The sequence below is a fragment of the Triturus cristatus genome, chromosome 1_2, assembly GCF_964204655.1.
Source record: "Triturus cristatus chromosome 1_2, aTriCri1.1, whole genome shotgun sequence".
Classification (NCBI taxonomy): Eukaryota; Metazoa; Chordata; class Amphibia; order Caudata; family Salamandridae; genus Triturus; species Triturus cristatus.
In genome coordinates, this window is record NC_140580.1 from 222,833,881 (window position 1) to 222,858,042 (window position 24,162).

At 46.6% G+C, this 24,162-nt stretch overlaps 1 protein-coding gene across 10 annotated transcripts in view; it reads right to left on the reverse strand.

Moving 5' to 3' along the window:
- SEC24C (SEC24 homolog C, COPII component) overlaps positions 1–24,162 on the reverse strand; it is a 1,178,749-nt gene that overhangs the window by 783,667 nt on the left and 370,920 nt on the right. For all 10 annotated transcript variants that reach the window (XM_085603503.1, XM_085603507.1, XM_085603502.1 and 7 more), the window contains one exon: positions 21,097–21,224. In XM_085603503.1, coding sequence (XP_085459629.1) covers positions 21,097–21,224 — 128 coding nt within the window. The remainder of the gene's footprint in view (positions 1–21,096; positions 21,225–24,162) is intronic.

Here is a 24,162-nt window from a genome sequence, read left to right on the forward strand (position 1 = left end):
TTCTGCAACAGTTTGTGGGTTTTGGAAGAAAACGGGCAGTTCAATAGTCTGGTTCATGTGGAACTGTGATATTACCTTGGGCATGAACTTGGGGTTGGTACGTAGTACGACCCTGTTAGCGTGAACCTGAATAAATGGCTCTTGAACGGTTAGTGCCTGGAGTTCACTAACTCTTCTGAGGGAAGTGATCGCTACTAGGAAGGCCACTTTCCAGGTAAGGAATTGAATCTCGCATGAGTGTAGAGGTTCAAAGGGTGGACCCATCAGGCGTGTGAGGACCAAGTTGAGGTTCCACATTGGAGCCGGTGGGTGACTAGGTGGAATGACTCGTTTGAGCCCTTCCAAGAATGCTTTGATGGCAGGCACTCTGAATAGAGAGAGGTGCTGCCTGGTTTGCAGATAGGCTGATATTGCGGTCAAATGGACACGTATAGAGGTGTACGCCAGATTGCATCGATATAGGTGTAAGAGATAACAGATGATGTTTTGGATGGATGCGTCCAGCGGGTTGATGTCATTATTTCCGCAATAAATGACGAACCTTTTCCATTTGGCTGCATAGCAAGCTCTGGTAGTGGGTCTCCTGGCCTCCTTGATGATGTCCATACAGTCAGGTGGCAGGTTGAGATAGCCAAACTCTAGGACTTCAGGAGCCAGATCGCCAGATTCAGCTGTTGCGGATCTGGGTGCTGAACCTCTCCATGGTTCTGCGTCAAATGCGCGGGTTTGATCCGCAGCCTTTGATGCGGCACCACGGAAAGTTCGAGGAAGGTGGTGTACCACGGCTGGCGTGCCCACGTGGGAGCAACTAGGACGAGTGTCAGGGAGTGTTGTCGGAGTTTGCGGGCCACTAGCGGTATCAATGGCGCTGGGGGAAAAGCGTACGCAAATCTGCCGGACCAGTTCATCCATATCGCATTGCCCTGCGACTGCGGATGTGGGAATCTGGCGGCGAAGCTTGGGCATTTTGCGTTTTCGCTTGTCGCGAATAGGTCTATCTCCGGATGACCCCACTGCTGAAAGTACGGTTGGAGTACTGATGGGTGTAACTCCCACTCGTGCATTTGGTGGCTGTGTCTGCTGAGCAGATCCGCCATCTGGTTGTCCTTGCCAGGGAGGTGTTCCGCCATGAGGAACATGTTCCTTTGAATGGCCCACTTCCACATGCTCTGAGCCAGATGAGACAACTGTGGAGAGTGTGTGCCTCCCTGTTTCTGTATGTAGTACATTGCGGTCATGTTGTCCGTCCGGATCAACACGACCTTGTTGCATAGATGTACTTTGAACGCCTTCATGGCTAGGAAGATTGCCATCAATTCCAGAAGGTTGATGTGCAACTTCTTTTGTTGTGTTGTCCATAGTCCTTGCACTGTGTAGTGGAGTACATGAGCTCCCCATCCCTGGAGAGACGCGTCCGCTGTCAGTACTATTTGTGGGACAGGCTCTTGGAACGGTCGGCCCTTGCAAAGGTTTTGTGGATTCCACCAATGCAGAGAGTTGTATGCCCGACCGCTCACCAACACTAGGTCCTTTAACTGTCCTTGAGCCTGATTCCACTGACGTGCTAGGCACTCCTGAAGTGGGCGCATATGTAATCTCGCGTGCGGGACTATGAAGATGCAGGAGGCCATCATGCCTATCAACTGCATGAACACTCGCGCTGGAAGTGAGTGATTGGGTTTGAATTTGGAGATCAGCAGTTGTATGCTGTCGATCCTCACTAAATTTGGCTGAGCTGTGGCCGCCAGAGTGTCTATAGTCGCACCTAGGTACTGTTGTACGTGTGCGGGCTGGAGATGGGACTTTGGATAATTCAGTGAGAATCCCAGACTGTGAAGAAGGTGAATGGTGCGGGACATGTGGCTTGCACATTGCTGGGCTGACTTCGCTTGAACGAGCCAGTCGTCTAGGTAGGGGTAGACGTGTATATGCTGCCTCCGTAGATGTGCTGCCACCGTAGCGAGGCACTTCGTGAAAACCCTGGGCGCTGTTGTCACGCCGAAGGGAAGGACTTTGAACTGATAGTGCTGCCCCTGAACAGTGAACCTGAGGTATTTTTTGTGTGAGGGGTGGATGGGTATGTGAAAGTACGCATCCTTGAGGTCCAGTGTGGCTAGGAAGTCTCCCTGCTTGAGAAGCGGAAGGACTTGCTGTAGAGTGAGCATATGAAAGTGCTCTGAAAGAATGTACTGGTTCAGGGGTCTCAGGTCCAATATAGGTCTGAGCGACCCGTCCTTTTTTGGAATTAAGAAGTAGAGGGAGTACACTCCCGCACCCTGCTCGTGGATGGGTACGACCTCTATAGCGCCTTTTAGAAGCATACTTTGCACTTCTTGCTGTAAGAGCGTTAAGTGCTCTGAGGACATAGGACGGCTTCTTGGTGGTATTGTGGGTGGAGTGGAGGTTAACTCCAGACAGTAACCGTATTTTATAATATCTTTGACCCACCTGTCCGTGGTGATGGAATTCCACGTGGACAGGAACCTTTGTAGCCTTCCCCCGACAGGTGTTATGTGGTCGGGAGGAAGGGAGAGGGCGTCACTGCTTGTTCTTGGGGGAGGACCTGGTGTTGCCGTAGCCGCGTCCTCTGCCCTTTGTGCTGGAGCCACGATATCCACCTCGGGTGTTTTTATCATAGGTGGTCTGTGTATTGCCTTTGTTATATGTTTGTTGTGACCCCTGTCCTCTACCTGCTCCCTTGTTTCCGGGGCGACGAAAGGAGCCGCTCCGAAAGGACTGAGTTTGTAGTGCGCCCATGGACTTTGCAGTGTCCGTATCCTTTTTTATCTTTTCGAGGGTGGTGTCAACCTCTGGCCCGAATAAATAGTCGGGGTTGACGGGCTGGTTCAGTATATTGTTTTGTACCTCAGGCTTGAATCCTGAGATCCGTAGCCAGGCATGTCGTCGCAACATGACGCTTGTGTTTATGGCTCTGGCAGCCGTGTCTGCAACATCTAGTGCGCATTTGATGGAAGCGTTCGTTAGTAGCTGTCCTTCTCTGATGAGCATTTCTGCGCCTTCCTTGAACTGGTCAGGGAGATGTTGGAATATTTGCTCAAGTGTGTCATAGTGCGCTCTATCATAGCGAGCAAGGAGCGCCTGAGTGTTGGCTATGCGCCATATGTTGGCAGCTTGGGCGGCAACTCGCTTGCCAGAGGTTTCTAACACCTTGGACTCTTTGTCCGGGGGAGGAGCGTCACCTGTTGTTTGCGAGTGTGCCCTCTTGCGTGCATTCGCTACGACGATGGAGTCGAGTGGTAATTGTCCTCTGATGTAAGTAGGATCCCCAGGTGCTGATCTGTATTTTTTATCAATCCTGGGGTTTATCACTCGTGCCCTGGTGGGTTCTTTGAAAATGTCCTTGGCTGGTTTGAGGACCCCCTTCAACATTGGCAGAGTCTTTACATGTCTTTCTGAGGATGCAAAGGTGTCCATTAGAAAGTCATCTTCGATGGTATCAGAGTGAAGCTGCACCCCATGGTTATTGGCAGCACGTTCGATAAGAGCATTGAACGCTGCAGTATCCTCCGTAGGAGATGTCTTTGCCCCATAGAGTTGTGGATCCTGTGCATCGAGAGGTGCACTGGGGTCTGCAGGGTCGCCCCAAGTTTGATCAGGGTCCTGCTGGTCATCAGGGTCCGTGTCTACATGGTAGGGGACTTGGTCAGCCATGTAGTCCTCCAATGCGTCTGTATCGGAGCGTGTGGGGGAGAACCGGTGTGGATCCTGGTAGGATGAATGGAAGGGTTCATAAAGGAGAGGTTCCGATTCTGCAGGCAACTTCCTTTTTAGTGGGATCCTGAAAGGGTCCAATGGCGGCTCCGAAGTTATCCTTCGGTCCTGGAGAATCATTCTGCCAGTGCCGGCGTCGATGATACGTGCTGGAGACGTCTCAGCAGGTGTGACCGTAGGTTGGGTGACCCGTGTCCTGAGTTGGAACATTTTTGGGATTGTTGACGGAGGCAAGCCGAAGGTAATGTTGGTCGGCACCGAAGAGGCTGCGGGAGCTCCGACCGAACCGGAGCCCGACGTGTCCTGGAGGACAGGTGTGGTTTTGCTGCCTTGCGTCACACCAGGTCGTACTTGGGGCGCCTTCGAGGCTTTGGCACCGGCCAGGCTCGTAGAGGCGGCCGTAGATTTTTTCGGTGCCGGAGGGTCATCGAGTCGGGGTGAAGAGATCACCGTCGAAGTCTTCGATACCTGAGGCTTAGGTGTCGTCGAGGGAGCGATGTGAGACACAGCAGGCGGTACGGCCCTTGGTGTCGTCGGTGCCGGTAGCCGAGCAGGTTTGTCGGTGCCGATGGCTTTTTTCCGTTTGTCGACTCCAACGTCGCCCGCCTCAAGTTCGGCACCGAAGTCCCTCTTGGTGCGGTCGGTGCCGACGCGGTGCGCTGGCGTCGAAGGCCTCGATCCGACCAGCGCTAGTTTCAGTTTCGGTTTCGGTGGAACCTGAGCAGCTTTCGGTTTCGGTTTTGTGATAGGGAAACCAGCCTGTTTATGTAGTAATGGCTGCCGCTGAACGTCCGAGGCCGGGCCCGAGGGCGGGGCCGAAGAACTGCGGGATGGGTCTCGGGTAAGGCCCGAAGGCGATCCCTCGACCGGAGCCATAGGCTGTGGCACTGGTGTTTGAACGGTTTGAACAGGTAGGCCTTGTTCATCATTGGAGCTACTTTCTTCGGCCCCGAAGGCCTCCTCGTCGTCTCCTACCTCGGTGTCGTCTTCACCTCTGTGGAAGAGTGACTCGTCTTCCTCGTCCGATCCGGGTTCGTGTTCGGAAACGGGACTGGAGGGCAAGACTTCCAATTCCTCGACGTCCTCGGCCTCGCCGAAGATGTCTGTCGGGGCCGGTGCCGCGTGCTGCGCCTCGAGTCTCGCCGCTCGTCGATTCCGCAGAGTCTTCTTCGAGCGGAACCGGGCACAGGCCATGCATGTTGATTCGTCGTGGTCCGGCGAGAGGCATTTGTTGCACACCGGATGGACGTCGATGTGTGGGTACTTCGCATTGCATACCGGACACCTTTTGAACGGCGTCCTGGATTCCATCGTCGAAGTCGTCGATGGACAGGTAAATGCGAAAGCAGTCGGTGCTGAAAGTTAGTAAACTAACAAATTCTATCGAAACCCGATCGATAAACAGTACCGACGCGAACTAAAGGCCTTTTGGCCTCGAAAAAATATTTTCCTAACTTGAGCTAAGATAGCACATCCGAACCCAATGGCGGAAAAAAACAATCTGAGGATGGAGAGGATGCCCATGCGCACTGTAGTCCAGGGGAGGAGTCACCTATCCAAGGATACTTCGAAGACTCTTCCAGGACAACAATGTGCAAACATCCGGACCCAACACTAGGCGGCGATCTATGCACAGATATGAATTCAGCAGCCCACATGCCTCGAACAACTGGGTATGTGAAAGGCACTATACAAGAGTGATGGAGTATTTAAGTGACTATGGGTGAGGGAGTGAATGTGAGTGGCTGTATGGGTGAGTGTGTGCTTGTGTCAGTATATATAGGAGTAATTAAGTGGGTGTGTGTGTGCATAGCTATGGGTAAGTGCCTGTGTGATTGACTGTATGGGTGAGTGATTGGTTGTGTGAGTAGCTCTATGGGTGACTGACTCAGTGTGTGAGTTGCAGTATGGGTGTATGAGTGGATATGTCAGTGGCTGTATTTGTGAGAGGGTGGGTGGGTGTATGAGTGACTGTACAGGTGAGTGAGTGGGTGTGTGTGTGTATCTATGAATCAGTGAGTGGATGTGTAAGTACTGATATGAGTTTGTGAATGGTTCAGTGGATGTATGAAATGTTCTATAGGGGTGTGAGTGGGTGCATTAGTGATTTTGTGGATGTCATTTAAGATATTATCAGTGATGTCACTGACCAAGTCATGAGTGATGGAATAGGTCATACGCAGTGCACCGCAGGACCTAGAGTTATAGTTAGCTCAGCAAACTATAACTGCTGATTTTCACTGGTTTTCTAAGAATTAAACCTGAGCCTAACTATAAGACTCTCTAACCTTTGTATTTTTCAGTGAATTTCTACTTTTTTTTTTAATTCCATGTCTTAACTATAAAATGCCCTGGTTGCCTTTGGATTTTTTTTGTGTGAATTTCTATGTTTTTTTAAGTAGTAAGGTCGTTTGCAGACTGGCGGAGAAAGAGGGTAGGGCTGTGTAGAACTTAATGTAGGCAACGAGAAGGGTAGTTGGCCCCCAGGGAAGTTCTTGGGGGCAAACTACCCAAAATGTTACCTTCAGTAAGTCCCACACAGCGGGGTTGCTAAGAGTTCTTCGAATGAGACACACCCTTTCACCACCACTCTGCAAATGCAGCTCCTGGTGCACTACTGGTTGGGGAATGAAGTTCTCTTTGATGGTGAGGAACCTAGGGGGCCAAGAAGCCTCCCTGGTACTTTCTGTAAGTCCTACATAGCGGGATTTCTGAAAGCTGGTCAGAGGCCCCACCTCCTTTCTCCGCCACTCTGCAAACACCATTACTACTGGAAAAAACAGAAATTCACAAAAATAATCCAAGGTCACAGGGACATCATAGTTAGGAAATGGAATTTAAATAAAGCCTTAGAAATTCACTGAAAAAAACGGAGGTTACAGGTGCACCAGGAGCCTCGTTTGCAGAGTGGTGGAGAAAGGGGGCATGGCCTCCGAAGACATCTTAGCAATCCCGCTGTGTGGGACTTACTGGAAGTAACAGGAGGGGTAGTTTGCTCCCAAGAAGACCATAGGGGCCAACTACCCCTTGTTACCTGCATTGAGCCCCACACAGCCTGATTGCTGAGAGGACTTCGGAGGCCACGTCCTTTTCTCCACCACTCTGCAAATGAACCTCCTGGTGCACTACTGCTTGGGGGGCAGAAGTCCACTTTAGCCAGTCCACCTTAGCCCTGAGGCCCTCAGGAGTAAAGTGGAATTCATTGCCCAACCAGCAGCGCACCAGGAGGCATGTTTGTAGAGTGGTGTAGAAGAGGGAGGCAGGGCCTCATGCAATTTGCCAACTTATTTTTTGGTAAGGGGGCCATGTGGCCTTCCTCCATTCGAGCAGTTTTGGGCCAGTCCCTGAATTTTTTTTAAATTTATTTAAACGGATGGGGGATGCGCAACACACTTCCCGGGCCTATTTCGGCCATGGGGACCCCATTCCCCGTGACCTGCCTCGCCCCATTTTAAAAAAAATAAAAAACGGAGGGGAACCGTGCCCCTCTTCCCAGGACGATTTCAGCCATGGAAACCCTATCCCACCCAGGTCACCCAATTTTTAAAGGCCCCTGTGGTACCTGCTGGCTCCCCGCCTCCTGCAGCAGCCGGCACTGCTCTTACACATAGGGAGATGCTAACATGCAGCTTCCATTGTGCACAAGCAATTCTGCTCAACTTCTTGTAAGCAAGAGCATTTTCTGCTCTTGCTTCCTAGAAGGAGAGCAGTATTTGCTATGGCTTGTTGGGAGCGATGCAGTTTGCGATAGCAAACTGCAATGTCCCAGGGGTGGGCACCCTGGGACATTGCTGGAGCAGGCCCTGGGGGTGGCAGTCCCCAGGGCAATATAAGGCTCCAGGAGGAGGACCGCGCGGCCACCCTCCATTGGACTACAAGGCCCCAGGGCTGTGGTGGTCCCCGGGGCTGCTGCCCCCGTATTGAATTTTAAAGTATTGTCCTAGGGAGGTAGCAGTCGCACTATTATTTCAATGAAGCCCTGGGGAGGTGCCCCCCTCCCACATTAAAATTCACATTTTACCCTACGGAGGTGACGGCCCCGAGGGCACAGGGGCTGCAGCGAGGGCAACCCCTGAATTATCATTTAAATGAAGCCCCGGGGAGGTGGTGGTCCTTGGGGCATAATAAGCCCCAGGTGGGGGGAGGGGCCAATTCATAACTAAGCGCGGAAGACAGTGTATCGTCATTTATTTAATTTTTCACGGCCAGGTACATTGATCCAGGCAATTTTTTAAAGGCTTTTGGGGGCCCTGAGGGGTCCCAGTGGAACCCTCGTAAGAGGCCTAGGGGGTCAAGGTGTTTCAATGCTGCCCCCTTTTCTTTCATTTGGTACAATTTATGCTACTGGAAGGTGGCAGTCCCCGAGGCCAACGGGTGAGCCCTCCACATTAAGATTAAAAAACATTCTGGGGAGGTGGTGGTCCCCGATGTATAATAAGCCCCAGGACAGGGTGGGCTTGTGCGCCTCCCCCCTCTCTTATTTGTTCACTGCCTTTGGGACCTGGTGCTCCAGGGGGCCATTTAGTAAAGCACGGGAGACCGTGCTTCATTTTTTTGTGTTTTTCTTTTTCAGCCTGATCCACGGATCCCGCTGAAATTTGTAATAAAAAACAATGCTTTTTTGGTCCCTAGGGTGGGGTGGGGGTTGGTCCCAGTCGGACTACATCCACTCAACCCCCCCCCTCCCCCCCACCAAGAGTCCTTGAGGGTGTTTCTACCCTGCCCCCTTTTCTTTTTTTACACTTTTTTGTGGGACTCAGTTCAACAGAGTCCCAAGATGGCTGCCAACTCTTCCTGGTTGAAATGCTGGCAGCCAATCAAATTTCAGTAGGGTTTCAGTAGGCTGTGAAGATTTGTCAAAATGCGCCAAAGTTATTGGCAAAACAAAAACGCTTTTCCTATGGAAACTTTTGTCCCAACTATAACTACCTAATGGCGACTGCCAGTAGGCGATAGATATACATATAAACACACACATATATATATATATATATATACACATACATGCACGTACATTCATACATATAAACATACACATACATACACACACACATACATATATACACACACACAACCACACACACAACCACACACACACACACATATATACACACATATACATATACACACACACAATGCATCGGCAAAGCCATAGGTCTCACCTTTGGGGATTTGGTTTTGATAAAGGCTTTAAGCCATACTGCAGAGGATCCCAGATGAAGCAGCATGGCCTTACACTTCTAGTTATAGAGACCTGGACATTTCAGGCCCATTCACAAAGAGGGATGGGGGATACATGATGGACTACTTCTGTAGTACTACTTCAAGTCCTCAAATGTTTTGGTCAGTCAGCACCCATGTCATTTTAACATGATAGAAACTTGCATTGACTGACTACTAGAGTAAAAAATGTAGATAGTGTTAAGATTACATGGCAAATAATGTAACATAGTGGTCATATCAATCCAAGTCATCAACATATCACTTTTCCAGTCCTGAGATTAGCATATCAAGGAGTTGCAGAGTTGTTTTTCTTCAAATTAACTATCGCATATCAACAAAAGAGAAGCCTATAAGTGGAAAAAAGCAGTGACTGCAGGACCTGGAACAATCTGGTCACTCCAGCTGGGGAAACTGAAGGCTGTGCAGTAGATTGTTCAGTTTGATGTAGCACTTCATCAATGCACACTCCTTTCTCACACCAGATTAAAATAAAGGGAATCAGAACTCAGGGCGAGGTACTATGCTGCCAGTGATCCCTGGATTAAGCACTGCTGCTCCACGATGTACAGTATAAAAAACTGTTAATTTCAGAGCATGCTGAATGTCTATTTGGTTTTAAAACACTGCGAGCTAGGCAACGAAGCAATTAGGAGGATAAGCGAATCATGTGCTTTTACAAATGCGGTTTAACACAGTTTACCCATATTAATAGTTGTGTACCTTGCATCCTTTCAAAACACACAGCACAGAAACGGCACAACGAGATACCCAACAAGACAGCAACTGGGAGATTAAGAAAACCACTCACTATAGAAGAAATGTAATACATGGAAAAATACCTATGTATCTCCTTTGGCAGAGCATATTATATATTTACAAATTTCTGCTGTCACGTCAAATGGAAGACGCACTCAATCCTCCAACACCGCTAGTTGTTTCTCAAGTTCCTTTCCACCAGCAACCTGAACGTTGGCTAGCTACCTTTACACCTAAATAGCATACTTCCTATTGCCACAGCTGAGCAACTGATAGATAGCAAGAACAAATACGGAAAGTTTACAGGATTAGAGTTTACTATTTCACTTTAGCTCATGTCTCCAGGGGGAGAAAGCAAGAAAGAGAAAAAAGACAAAGCAAAAGAGCAAGAGAGAAAGACAAAAAAGACAGAAAAAGAAAGGGCAAGCGAAAGAAAGAAAAATAATGAGTCAAGTCTAGTCAAAAGATACTTTATTCGGCCACTAAAAGCCATAAAAGCAACATTTAAAAAACATTTGATAAGGGTACAATAGCTTAAAGGGATTCTGCTTGAACATTTAAAAAATCTGAATCGCACAGATATAGATACAACTGACAATACAGAAAAAAAGGATAAAAACGTATTATTAAATACCAACACTAAGTGCTGTAATAAAGATAAAATACAACAGATAAAGTGCAAAGGTGATAAGACATTAGCTTAATAGGCAAGCTAGAGGGTTCCCATAACCGGCATGGAGCAGCACATATAATTCCCAATGCACCTTAGACGAATGCAGCCTGACCACAGCATAGACAACCTCTTCCTATGTCTCAGAGCCCCTGTTAAAAACTTGCTACCACAAAGCAGACGGGGGGGGAGGGGGGGGGGGGGGAGGTTCGGGGGCGCATTTGTAGGTATAGTAATGAGGGTCTTACTTGAACAAATTGGCCAATTCTGAGCAGCGGAAGTATAAACCTTTTGCACAGGGGGGTCATAAAGTTCACAGAAAAAGAAAATGTAGTGTTTCCTGCTCATAAACGTTGTCGCAAGAACATGGCTTTAAAGTGCCGGGTTTCGCGTAACCTTTGGGAAAGGCTAATAACCAGGGTACCAGGTTCAATCGGAATCTGGTTAACACGAAGCGATGGTGCATATTAGTAACCAGTGACAAGTAAGGCTGTACCTGTGGGCTCAGACTCAGTGTGATAAACCTTCTCACAATAGGCTTAGATAATTTCTTGCCCTTCCTAATTCCCTGCCGCTTGGCCTGAAACTGATTTTTGATGTCCCTGATGGCTACTGGACCTAAGGGTTGGAATACAGGGGCACCCTAACAGTTTCATTTGCTCCATTATGTACTTTAGCCAATGGATGGTTAAGGCCCCCTCATGTGAAGTGCAATCTGCTGCAACAAGTTGTTTTAAAGTAGGGGTGGGATAGGATCACATACTCAGCCAGCGCAGCAGGGGGGCAACGGCAATGAGGTCAGAGATGTAGCCCAGACCAAGCTCCTTGTGTAAAATAAACGCCGGGGTTGTGGGGGGGGGGGCGCACTAAGCAAGAAGTTTGTGCATGAATTTATTTTCTGCCCCTGAATGTCCTTTACATCTTGTAACCTCAGACATCGCTCCAGAACGTGGCTATAAGGATACATTTTTCTCTGAACACCTTGTGCAGGGCGGGAACGGGCTTTGACCCCAGCCTTTTTGCAAAATCCATAGTGGCCCCTGTTGCTCTTGCCAAGACCTTTTCGTGTAATCTCTGAGCAGCCCAGGTCCCTCAGTCATCGAACAACACCCCCAAATAAGGGAAGGTTGACACTTTTGATGATTCTTCCCCGTTACAAAAGAACTTGCACCTAGCAGCCTTTCGGGTACCTATCGTCATGGTATGGGATTTCAAAAAATTAGTAGCTAGATCATGTGAATCCATAAAATCTATAAAAACATTTAAAAGTTTTTGAAGACCAACAGCAGTTCTGGCAAACAGCACCGCATCGTTCAAGTACTTTGCAGCTGGATGAAAGGAGGACCCCATAGTTACTGATATAAAGTGTAAATGGCAGGGGGGCCAAAATTCACCCCTGCCGGACCCCTCTACTGACCTCCCAGGAGTCAGTCACGCCACCATCCTCATTAAATCTCACCGCTGCAGTAGTGTTATTAGGGGCGGCATGTAGGAAGGCCACCAGATCTGAATCCAGATCCTGAAGTCTCAGCCACAGCTTGGAAATATTTACACGGTCAATTGCTAATGTTAGGTCCATGAAAGCCATATGCAAGGTGCCCTTCTTAGTAATTGTATATTTCCCGACCAACGGGTGCAGGTTAATACATTGATCAAGCGTCCCTTTACCTTGCCTGAAACCATACTGTAGATCAGAAATAACATTAAAATTATCTAGTCACAGTGATAAGAGATCCAAGATAACTTTCCCCATGATTTTAGCCGCCAAATCTAAAAGTGAAATAGGTCTGTGAAATGCGGGGTCATCCGTTGTCCCCTTTTTAAAAATAGGAATGATAATAGCCTTAGCCCAGGAAGAAGGGAAACCACAAGTACAGGCTGCATTTAAGACCCATGCCAAAATCCTAGCCCAAACCACAGGGTTGGCCTTAAACAGATCAAGAGGGCCCGGAGCTCCCCCCCAGATGTAGACCTAATAATAGCTTTAAAAACATTGTCTGTGGTAAAATGAAGTGGTGCAGTAGCTGAACTGGAATCCCAATGTACCTCAGATCTTTCTAGTCTGTCACCACTGTACATTCCCTTAAAATGCTTAACCCAGCACGCTGAGGCTATAGTGCAGTCTGTGCTAGAGCTAGCTGTGTCGGAAAAGAGGGGGCTATTAACTACGGCCCAAAACTTTGCGTTATCATACACTACACTTACTTGACCAAGAGCCTCCCAGGCCTGTTCCCCAATGAGCTTTTTCCTTTGCTGGACTGCAGGCCCTCCTACAAGTCCTGACCTTAGCCTCATCCCTCGGGATTAGTTTGAGTGCCGACAGTAACTTACTATGAGCCTTAGTACCGGTGTCATCAAACCACCACTTGCCCTTGGGGCCTTTAATGCTGCTCTTAGTAGTTAAACTGGTGGCTAGCCAGTCAAAAGCATCTAAAACAGCTCTATCCTGCGTGTCCAAAACCAGTGAAATCTCTGGGGCACACTCAGCATACAACTTACCCAGAAAGCTTTCCAGTATCACCTTTTCCCACTTCAGCCTACGTGCTTGATCTTTGGTGCCAATGTCCGCATTTGGACATTCCTGCCCTCTGCTCCATGCAAGGCGGACGAATATACCAGTTCCAGTGTAAGGGAATTATGATCACTATAGGTGCTCCACGAAACGCTCAGTTTTATCAGCTGCCAGGACTTAAGGAGCAGAAAGCATTATAAAATCGATAGTGCTGGAGCAGCCCCTTCTTGAGTGAGTGGGAACACAAGTGTTCGCCTAGGTTTGCTCTTAGCAACACAGATTGTTAGCTGAGAGGAGCCCTTCTATGTAAGTGCCTGAGGCTGAGTGTTCAAAATGTGTGGCCAGTGGTAAGAAGTCCCCCTGGTCCTTTGTGACGATACAACTGAGGTGACATTGGTGAAAAAGAATGAGAAAGAACGAGAGAAAGAACGAAAGAAAGACAGGCAGAGTTGCAAAGATAAAGTCCCTTAATGAGCTTATATTCAGAGTTCATGTGTGCAGCGGTTATGGTATGAAAATGCAGCATTCAGATAAACAAAGCCCACTTTAAGAGGAATTGCCAACAATGGCAGTAGACAGGAACTGATAATGTGCCCTGTGCTCAGATCCGAAAGAAATGGTCCTGCTATCACATTAGGCTCTACCAACAAAGGCAAAATTAACCCTTTGCGTGAGTCGGACGGCCGGGAGCCGTCCGACGTCATGGTGGGCGTGTGAGTCGGACGGATCCCGGCCGTCCGACGGACCCACCCACGGGGAAGGTGCTGGCTCTTACCCTGTGGGCTGCCCTGCATGCTGCCTCCTACGGGGGAGGCAGCGGAAGCCCTTCCGCCGCCCCACCCCCATCCACGTCATCTAATGACATCAGTGCGCACCAACATCATTAGGTGAAATCGGACGAGCTGGAAGCCATTTGCTTCCACAGCGTCCAGGATAGAGGCGGTAAGTATCTCCTTGGGGAGGGTGGGAGGGGGTTTAAAGAGAGGCGAAGGAAAGAAATGGTTTTCCTTTCCTCCGATGTCGCTTTTAAGCCTTCCTGCTGCCTGATCGCACATGGAGGGCGATCGTGCAGCAGGAATGCCCACTAAATACCAGGGATTTCTTCTTTTTAAATGCTATTTTTTGTGACTAGGAGCAGCCCCTTGGGCAAGGGTCGCTTCCCTTGGGGGAGCAATTTGTTAGCCCAGTTCTGCCCCACTTGGGGGGACCGATCGATAAAAATAAAACAATTAGCTGTGTGCCCACTAGGCTACCAGGGATTTTTTTATTTTTATATATATATATATTTTTTGGGAGAGCGGCCCCTTAGGCAAGGGTTGCTCCCCTTTGGGGAGCATTTATTTGGGCCGTTTCTGACCCCCTGAGAGGACAGATAGGCCCAAATAAATGAATAATGTTATTGTGTGCCCTATAGGCCAACAGGGATTTTTTTTATATGTTTGTGGGGAGCAGCCCCTTAGGCATGGGTCGTTCCTCTTTGGGGATCATTTATTTTGTCAGTTTCTGCCCCCCAAGGGGGGCAGAAGCTATTAGACACCAGGGATTGTTTTAGTGTTGTTGGGGAGCGGCCACTTGGGCAAGGGTAGCTCCCCCTTACGGGGTGATTTTTGTGACCGTTTCTGCCCCCTTTAGGGGCAGACCGGCCATATGTTTTCAGGCCCATCTGTCCCCAAGGGGGGGACAGAAGCCACTAGACACCAAGACACTAGAGGTTTTTTTAAATGTAGGTGTGGGGGGGTGACCCCTTGGGCAAGGGTCGCTCCCCCTTTAAGAGGGTGATTTTTTGGTTGTTTCTGCCCTTATGCTTATAAGCCCATCTTCCTCTGAACAGGATTATGAGACTGACAGTGCGTCTGAGGGAGAGGAGGGAGTGCAAGATTCTGGCAGTGAGTTTTCTGCCCACAAAGAATCATGTGATGATTAAGCTAATCTCAGTGCAGATGAAGTGCCTGTTTTAGAGGAGGACCCTGATGTGTTGATGGTGCAACAAGAGACATAGGGATTGCAGCTGGAGGCTGCTAGGCTTCCTACTGGAAGTGCTGGTCTCTGGGTTGATCCAAACATGGTGGAGCCGGTGTTGCCTGCCTTTAGTGGTGATGCAGGGTGTAGAGTGGATTGTGACAATTTTTTGCCTATACAGTTTTTTTTAGCTGTTTATAGATGATGCATTTTTGGCTCACATTGTTGAGCAGACTAATTTGTATGCTGAACAGTTTTTGAGGGACAACAGTGCCAGACTTAGGCCCCACTCTAGAGCTACCCGGTGGACTCCCACAAATCTGGATGAGATGAATACGTTTTTGGGTTTTACTTTTTTGATGGACTTGATAAGGAAGCCGTCCCTGGCTTCATATTGGTCTATCAGTCCCTTGATGGCAACGGCCATATTTCCTGCAATTATGAGTCGTGATCGGTATTTACTTTTGCTTCAGATGCGTTTTGTTGATAATGCTTTGGCGTTGCCATGAGATCACCCTGACTGTGACCGTCTTTTTATGATTCGGCCTGTTCTTGATGCCTTTGTAGATCGATTTTCAGAGATCTATACTCCAGGGAAAGAAATAGCTGTTGATGAGTCTTTGGTCTTGTTCAAGGGCCGTTTGGTTTTTAGGTATTCAACTATTGACCCCCATGGTTGTCCGTCCACTTTTGGAGTTTCAGAGAAAATTGTGTAGGAATTTGCTAGAGGACAGTTTAACAAAGGTCAACTTTTGTACCTTGATAACTTCTACACTGATGTGCAATTGCTTAAGGAATTGCTAAAAGTGGACACTTGCTTGTGGCACAATCCGCTCTAACCGTAAAGGTTACCCAAAAGAGCTTGTTTGCAAAAAGCTTCAGAGGGGACAGTGCAGTGCCTTGCGTAGTGAGGAACTGCTAGCTGTGAAATTTGTGGACAGGAGGGATGTGTACATGCGGACTACCATCCATGATGACAGTACTTCACCTGTGACTGTTTGGGGTCAGGTTGCTGAAGTGGCAAACCTGTGTACACTGTAGACTACAATAAGCACATGGGTGCTGTTGATAGAGTAGATCAGATTACACTGCTGTTCGTAAGGCTTACATTTGGTATAAGAAGTTGTCTATCCATCTCTTCAATGTAGCAACTTTTAAGGCTTTTGTTGTGTTCAAGGAGTGTTCTCCTGCATCAAAGATGACTTTTGTTCATTTTCAGGAGTCTGTGATAGGCAGCCTTGTTGTAGTGGAACAGGCAAGTGTTCCTAGAGCTGGAGTGGTGGTTGATGTGGCTAGATTGAAAGATCGCCACTTTCCAGATTTAGTTTGTCCCATGCCAAAAAAAAAACAATCCCTGTAAGAGATGTAGAGTCTGTATGTGAAGAGGTACGCAGAAGGAGAGTTGAATGCACTGTGCCGATTGTCCTTCCAATCCTGGGCTGTATGTGCCCAAATAATTCAGGTTGTATCACACTCAAAAGAGTTTTTGGGAGCAACCGTGAGTCTAATAGTTTACTGCCTGGTCTGTATGGTTTTATATAGTTGTTCAGTTTCACGGTTGGCATTAGAATGATGTCTTTCGTTACAGCAGTTGTGTTTGTAGTTCTAGTTTTTTATCTAGTTCCAATTGGTATGCGTTTTCTTTCTTGTTGAAAAAAAAAAATTTATGGTGTTCGTGGACTGGCGCTTAGCTGGCGGTGTGTGTGGGATGGTGCTTGGCTGGTGGTGTGCATGAGCTGGCGTTGTGGGTGGGCTGGTGCTTGGCTGGCGGTGTGCGTGGGCTGGCATTTGGCTGGTAGTGTGTTTGTAGTGACTTGCTGCTGGTCATTAAACACTCTGCTAGTCAAACGACACTGCACACACTAGGTCAAACACCAGCCGGTGTGATTGCTGTGTCAATCATGTGGGCGCATGAAAGTGATGGGCCCTTGAATGGCGCTGTATGTTGATATGAATGTTGTAATGTGCTGGGCCCACGGCTGGCAGTGTAAATGGTCTTGTGTGCCATGTATGAAAGGTGTGTGAATGGCCTGTAAAGAGGTTGGTTCCTTGCCGTGGCTTTACAGCTCACAAGCTTTGAGTCATTGGTTCAGGTTTTAAAACTTTTAAATATTAACACTGCATTTCCTTTTTGTGAAATCTCTAAATAGAATTTTAAGCTCTGAACCTTCACTCACCCTCTTGCCAAATCCAACCGGTATGTCTGAGTACTTAAGGAATTGTTCCTTTTGAAGTAATATTTGTCTTTTCTGTTTCACTCTGCCAAGGTATACCTTGCCTCCACATTGTCTGTTGATGTGAGCGATGTAATGTGCTAGGGCCGCAGCTGGTGGTATGAACGTGTGTGTCAAGTATGAAAGGTGTGTGAATGGCCTGTAAAAAGCTTGGTGCCTTGTCGTGGCTTTACAGCTCACGAGCTGTGTGTCATTGGTTCAGGTTTATAACATTTCAATTATTACAGTGCAATTCCTTTTTGTGAAATCTCGTTAATAAAATATACATTTTGAACCTTTTACTCACCCTCGTATCAAATACAACCAGTAAGTGTGTGTACTTAAGGAACAGATGGATAGACCAAAAACCCAGGTGACCCCCTTGCAAAACCAGGTTATTTTGTGATAGGTTATATTGATGCCTCCTCATTACGTTTTGGGCCCTTGCCTGTCGCGGTTACTTGGCCCACCCACGAGAGTGAGGTACCATTTTTTCGGGAGACCTGGGGGAACGCTGGGTGGTAAGAATTTGTGGATCCACGCAGATTCCAGAACTTTCCATCACAGATATATAAGGAAAATGGGGTTTTTTGTTGTTTTTTTTTAACAAAGTTTGAGATTTGCAAGGGATTCTGGGTAACAGAACTGTGTGTGAGCCAAACAAGTCACCCTATCCTCGATTCCCCTGGGTGTCTAGTTTTCACAAATGTATAGGTTTGCTAAGTTTACCTGGGTGCCGGCAGAGCTAGTTCAAAATCCACAGCTAGGCACTTTGCAAAAAAGGGTCAGTTTTCACTGTAAAAATGTGGTGTGTCCATGTTGCGTTTTGAGCCGGTTCCTGTCACGCGCACTAGGCCTACCCACACAAGTGAGGTACCATTTTTATCGGGAGACTTAGGGTAACACAGAATTGTTGAGCAACTGTTATTACCTATTGACTTTTGATGCATTTCTGCCTTCCAAATAAAAGACAATGTGTAAAAAAGTCACTTTGAAAAATGTCCTATAATTCTCATGCTAGTATGGGTACTCGCAATTTCGTAAATGTGCAAAAAGCTACTGTTTCTAAACTCTATATTTTGTTCCAATTTCATAAATACATAGGTGTCTCATCCCGATTTTTACACTGTATATATTTTCCCAAATGCATTGCTTTATACTCTGTAACAATAAAAAAAACATTGCAAGATGCTGCCTAGTTATTGGCTCTGTGTTCGTCAGGTTCTTGGAGAACATACAAGTCCTATATATCCCCACAACCATAAAGGTCCAGTGAATGTAACAGTATATTGCTTAAAATAATCTGTCATACTTCGAAGACGTTACAGGTGAAAACGTTGGCACAAATAGCTGTTTTTTGTAACTGGTTTTCAATTTTTCCTATTTTCAACTGTTAGTTTCAATAAAGAAACTTTGAAGGATCTACACCAATGACTCCTTGCTTAATTCAGAATGTTGTCTACTTTTCTAAAACATATACCTTTCCAGGATCCATTATTGCTTTCATAACCATTTCTACCATTTACTGGAAGAAGGTTGAAAGTACAAAAAAGAAAAATAGGTTATGTCCCAGTAAAATGCCAAAACTGTGTAAAAATATTGGCCTGACAAAAGTCAGTCAGTCCCTGAAAGCTGGGAAGATGGTGTTGTCAGCACCACAAACCTTTTGTTGATACCATGTGCAGGGAAAAACCAGACTTATTTGCAGCACTTTTTTACCATTTTTCAAAAAAAAGATGAGCTGTATTTCGGCAAATTTCTGGGTCACCTCCAGAGGAATCCACAAACCCTGGGTACCTTTAGAATCCCCATAATGTTGGAAGAAAAGGATACAAATATGGCGTGGATACCTTATGTGGTCAAAAAGTTACAGGGGCCTAAGTGCGAACTTCCCCAAATAGCCAAAAAAAAGGCTTAGCAGAGGGAGGGAAAGGCATAGCAGCGAAGGGGTTAATATAATAATAAAGTAAAAACAAAAACACTTGCACTGAAGGGTACTACCTTGTGTGCAGATGTGTTCCTTGTAAAAGGGCTAAATGCTGTTGCTCAAAATGAAGTGAGGCAGTGGCTTAAGTAGGCAGACAGACTGCCCCGTTCTGTATGCTGTAGTGGGTGGAAGCAAAATTGTGAATGACATAACAGACCAACGGATGAAAAGAGAAGGCTGAAAACCCATTTAAGTTAATAGATTATATAAATATTATTTTAGTAAAATTCAAAAGATCTTGAGTAACGCCAGACCTTAGCGGGAAAAAGTGAATACTGAGATATAATGCTGCTTTTAGTCTGCAAATGTAAAAACTATGGCCTAGAAGAGTATTAAAAAGGAAGAAGTTGTGATGAGGTTTCATATGAGGCCTAGCAGGGTTCTGCCATCTGAGGATGGGGCCAGGGAGAAATCGAAGTCATGGGGAGTACCTCTTTGTTTAGGATTAACTTTGTTTATTCAATGTTAAAGCTGCACACATACTGCTGCCTGCATCCCAAGTCCACATGGGCCTATTAACAAGATGTGCAAATACTGTCAACATTTCAGAATATGTTGCAAAAACACTGCAATATATCACTCGGGCATAGTTACATTAGGCTAACAAACCTAATCCAGCCTAACCCACCCGAATTCTGAGACACTCCAACCTCTTAACAGTTTTACAACTAATCAGATCACATGACAACGTTACCCCCGCCATTCAGAGCCTATCAATCATTCTACCTACCCGCCACAGCGCCATACCCAGTACAGCCATGATCAACAGGTAGTGGGTCTCCTCCCTGCCCAGAGATTCAAAATCTCTCATTTAGCTGCACAGAGCAGTATGGAAATCTATCGACCCCTGCACAATTTTAGAGGATAAGAAAGACAGTCTGCGACACCCAGGATGACATGCTGGGAGTCTCATCATCTGAACCCCAAATCAACATCATTGAGTACTTCCCTCTAATATTTCTGAAGTTTGGGACAGTGCCATAGTGCCAAGTGAGGGAGGGTCCCAGGGTTGCCCCAATTTCTCCAGCATTGCTTGCTTTTATTGGCATCTATTCATGTATCACCCTAGGGCTATAATACCTATATGTGGCAACTTTGGCCAAGTGTCCCCCTTTCATGCTGGAAGCCCTAAACTGTGGTCTGGCAAGTATTCCTTCCCACTTCTGGTTTGTAATTTTTCTCCCAATTTCAGGCTCCCACCGCTGTTGTCTCACCATCCGCGTTTGAGAATTATAAAAGTTAATAAGCCTATACATTTCGGAGATGAGACTTTGCTCATATGATTTAAGTAAGAGACAACAATCAAAGTAGGTCATGGGTATGGAGGCCTCTGTTTTCACCTGTTATGGGTCACCCAATATTTTATTTGGGGGTAGCGCAGTCTCTCAGTTACAGGGAGACAGTAGTCCCGTTTAACCTGTTCAAACAACTTGATATCCTAGATACCCAGCTTCTAGTTGGGTACCTGCCATTCCACAAATTGGCTTTGGTCTATGCCTGGAGTGAAGTCAGCATTGCTAAAAATGGGTGTAAGAGGGAATGGGCATGCAGAAAGCTATTTCCTGATCATAACCGAGTCCTAGGCAGCCAGTGTGTCAATCGTAATGGGAGAAAGAGTACAGACCCAAAGACTGCAATTCTCTAGGAAGCCAGCAAATTTTCCAAATGTGGCCACCGGAAATTATCCGATTCACAAAGCACCAAGCCTTTTCAGTTGCCGTCTTCCCCATTCCACCATGTATCAAGGCTGAGCTGCGTGATAGTAACTTGTGTTATGAAGTTTACTTGGCTAACCATTTCATTTCAAGCATGCACTTAAGCACATTTTCCAAAATGAATGTCGCCTGTCAGTAAATATAAACCTTGCATTGCCGCAATACACAATAGTGCCAGCTTGCAGCACACCGTGGCATGAAATACAAGCATTATCAACATTCTGATTATCAGCTAATGGTGCTAAATTGTTTGAGTCTGTAGCAATGTCATTCTCTACAAATACATACAACTCCTTCTATCCTGCTGTTCACTGATGCGGTCTTCTTACCTCGTCTGCTGGTAGGATAGCAAGTGGTTTAATGACAGCAGCCAGAGGCACTTGGGACTGCTTTGCCATGTCGGAGGTGGCAGGAAAATTGTAAGAAGTACATCTGATATAGCGGGGACTTGCATTACCTGGATCAGGAAAAAAAGGCAAAGTAAAAAATAGATTTTTAAATAACTTAATACAAATGCTTACAAGGCCAGAAGATCTAGCTGTATTCATTTGACGCCAAATATACCTGCTGGAAAGTTAAGACTGTGTGGAAAAAGGGGCAGTAGTCTGAGTGAGATAGGTCTGCCGAAGAGAGTAGTGCATTTGCTATGAGCATCAATTGTTTGTGGAAATAGTTTAGAGAACCTTTTGAGTGTAATGGTGTTGGTGTAGGGGGACTTATTATGAAAACCCTGTGTCCATCTGTGTCCTTGCTCTGCTTTCTAGGTCCCCGTCTTTGCAACAGTTGCTCACTATTTACCTTCTTGAGTTTCTATTCAGCACCCACTCTCTCTCTGCATCATTGTCTTTCCTTACTTAAGTGCCTTATTCTACACTCTGTTCCCACTTATTACATCACCGGTCCTCTCTTGATTCTCTCTGCATCTATCTTCAGTTCTCTCTCTGTCAAGTGAGCACATGCCATGAATTACAGGATTAGTCACTGCCAGCGTTCTTGTCAACAGCACACTGCACTCTGGGGCTTGCCGTTTAATAATTTTAACAAAAAAGTATGGAAACAAAACTCAAAGAATGCAAGGTGCTGTTGGCGAAAATGTAAAAAAATGGATAAAGGTGTCACACATGATCAGGACTCCCATCACCCACTGCAGCAAGGGATTACTGGTCTCAGAAGCCCTTAAGGACAAGTAGGGGCAGAAGCAGGAGGCCCCAGCGTCTTGCTGCACTATAAAGCACTTTTATCTACCAACTGGGTGGCCTGTCTTTGCCCGTCAACGATAGGAGGTGGCCGGCCCCATTCGTGGTTCGGCATATTTTGGCCACGTCATAAGTTTCTTAAACCTGGTAAGGTGCAATTGACATCCTCATTGGCTTCACATAAAGGCTTGTCTGCTGCCTTGTACGATCATCGCTAGTGTGGCAACAGCTTGATTGTGACTACATACACGCAGTCTTGAGTGACTTAAGTGTGAGAAGCCATAACATGGTCAAACGCAAGTTGGGGGCATTCAATCTAACTAAAGTTAAAAGTTCTACTTTAGATGGCTTCATCGGGCAGAAAGCGGGAGTCCTAATTAGGCCTGGGCGGTGTTCAGCCACAACGTGACAAAAAAACTCTGCTGAGTTCCGAAAGCAGCAGAGCGAAGAGCGAAGAGCGAACTGCTGTTCCCACTGATCTTCCTGCCACTCAAGTAGAAATTCTACTCACGCAGCAGCTCGCAGTCGCCAACTTACCATTGGCGAGCACGAGTGGGGAAATAGCTATGCTGCGCTATGTGGAGCAGAGTTTTCTGAGCTCAGCAGAGCACGTAGTGTATAAAACTATGCAAACAGAGCTGAGTTCACTGCTCAGGCCTACCTAGATTAATACAGCTCACGGATCAGCGGCTCTCCCCTGCAGCCTCTATCTGATCCCACATACCCCCATCATAGTCATACTCCGATTAGTAGTCCTGAATGTATTTTAACTGACAGTCACCCCCCCCCCCCCCCCCCCAACATGTCCTTCGCAAAAGGCACCAATTTTGCTTCCCGTGGCCAGATCACTCCCTGCTAAACACAAGAAACTAGGAAAACAGTTAAGACCAAGGGATGTTGCGACAGACCAATCACTGTTGCAACTTTGTAACTCCCATTGCCCTCCTCAACTTCTCTGGGGCGGATTCACTCAAATCTATTTTATCTGCCTGCCTTCTACCGGTACTCTGCCATTTAACGGCTATTGAAATCAAGCTGTCAGAGATTATGGGGCCAAGAACTGGAGTAAGCCTATCTATGCTACACTCCCACACTCTATTAATAATATAGAAGACATCTCGGAGAGTTACGTACCGCTGACCAATAACAAGGGAACAATTAATTGGGGTAAAATTTGGAATAACCAAGACACTATGACTGCCATCTACAACACATGCAGTACATAAATAGATACCTTGGAAGATTAAGATGATACTGGGAGTTATTTTATTGAAACACATGTCCATTTGATTCACTCGTAGAGCTTGATATATTTTACACTGAAATGATTTACAATAATATTGCCAATTCCTATTCTCCATCTTGGTTCAAGCCTCAGTGCAAAAAAAAGCATAATCTGCACTACTAGCTGCTTTGAGACAAGGGAATACTCGTTTGATTATGGAAACAAGAGGTTGTTACAAAGATATCATTGCTAAAACCAAATGGGAATGGACAGATAGCAGCTTGGAGGACTTCCTTAAAGCATTCAAGCTCAGGGACTCTCAATCCTTTTGGCACATAGTTGCCCAAGGCAACCTGAAAGATACTCAGCAATTGCAATATCATATCTCCACTTGCAGTTGGGAACAAGATTTTAGCTTATTCAATAATACATTTTCAGCCTAATGCAAGTTTAGTGGCATCACCTATTAGGGAGACTAGTAAAGTTTCAATCCTGTTTTTCACCCTAGATGAGGCAAAAAGAGCAGTCAGACATCTTAAGCCAGGGAAAGCTTCTGGGCCTGATAATATCCCAGGTGACCTTTATCATTCAGAACAGGAAGTATGGGTCCCGTATATTAACCAACTCTCTAACCATATTCTGGGAGGTGAAACATGGAGGGGCGCAGAAGTGACTCCTGTGCATAAAAAGGGCGATAGGAACAACCCTGGTAACAACCGTTCCATAAGCCTTATTGATAATCTCCAATAGTTCTTTTGTCATCAGGTCTTGAATAAGATTAAGAAGTGGATATCTGATGGTAGTATTCTATCTCCACTACAAGCCGGATTTAGGCAGAAGACTCAAACAGCAGACCAAATTGTTTTGTTTACATTGATGCAATAAAACTATCTCCTGCTGACCAGCGAGCATTTCTATGTGGCCTTTGTAGGCCTTAAAACAGCTTTTGATTTGGTCTCTAGAAGTAAGCTGTG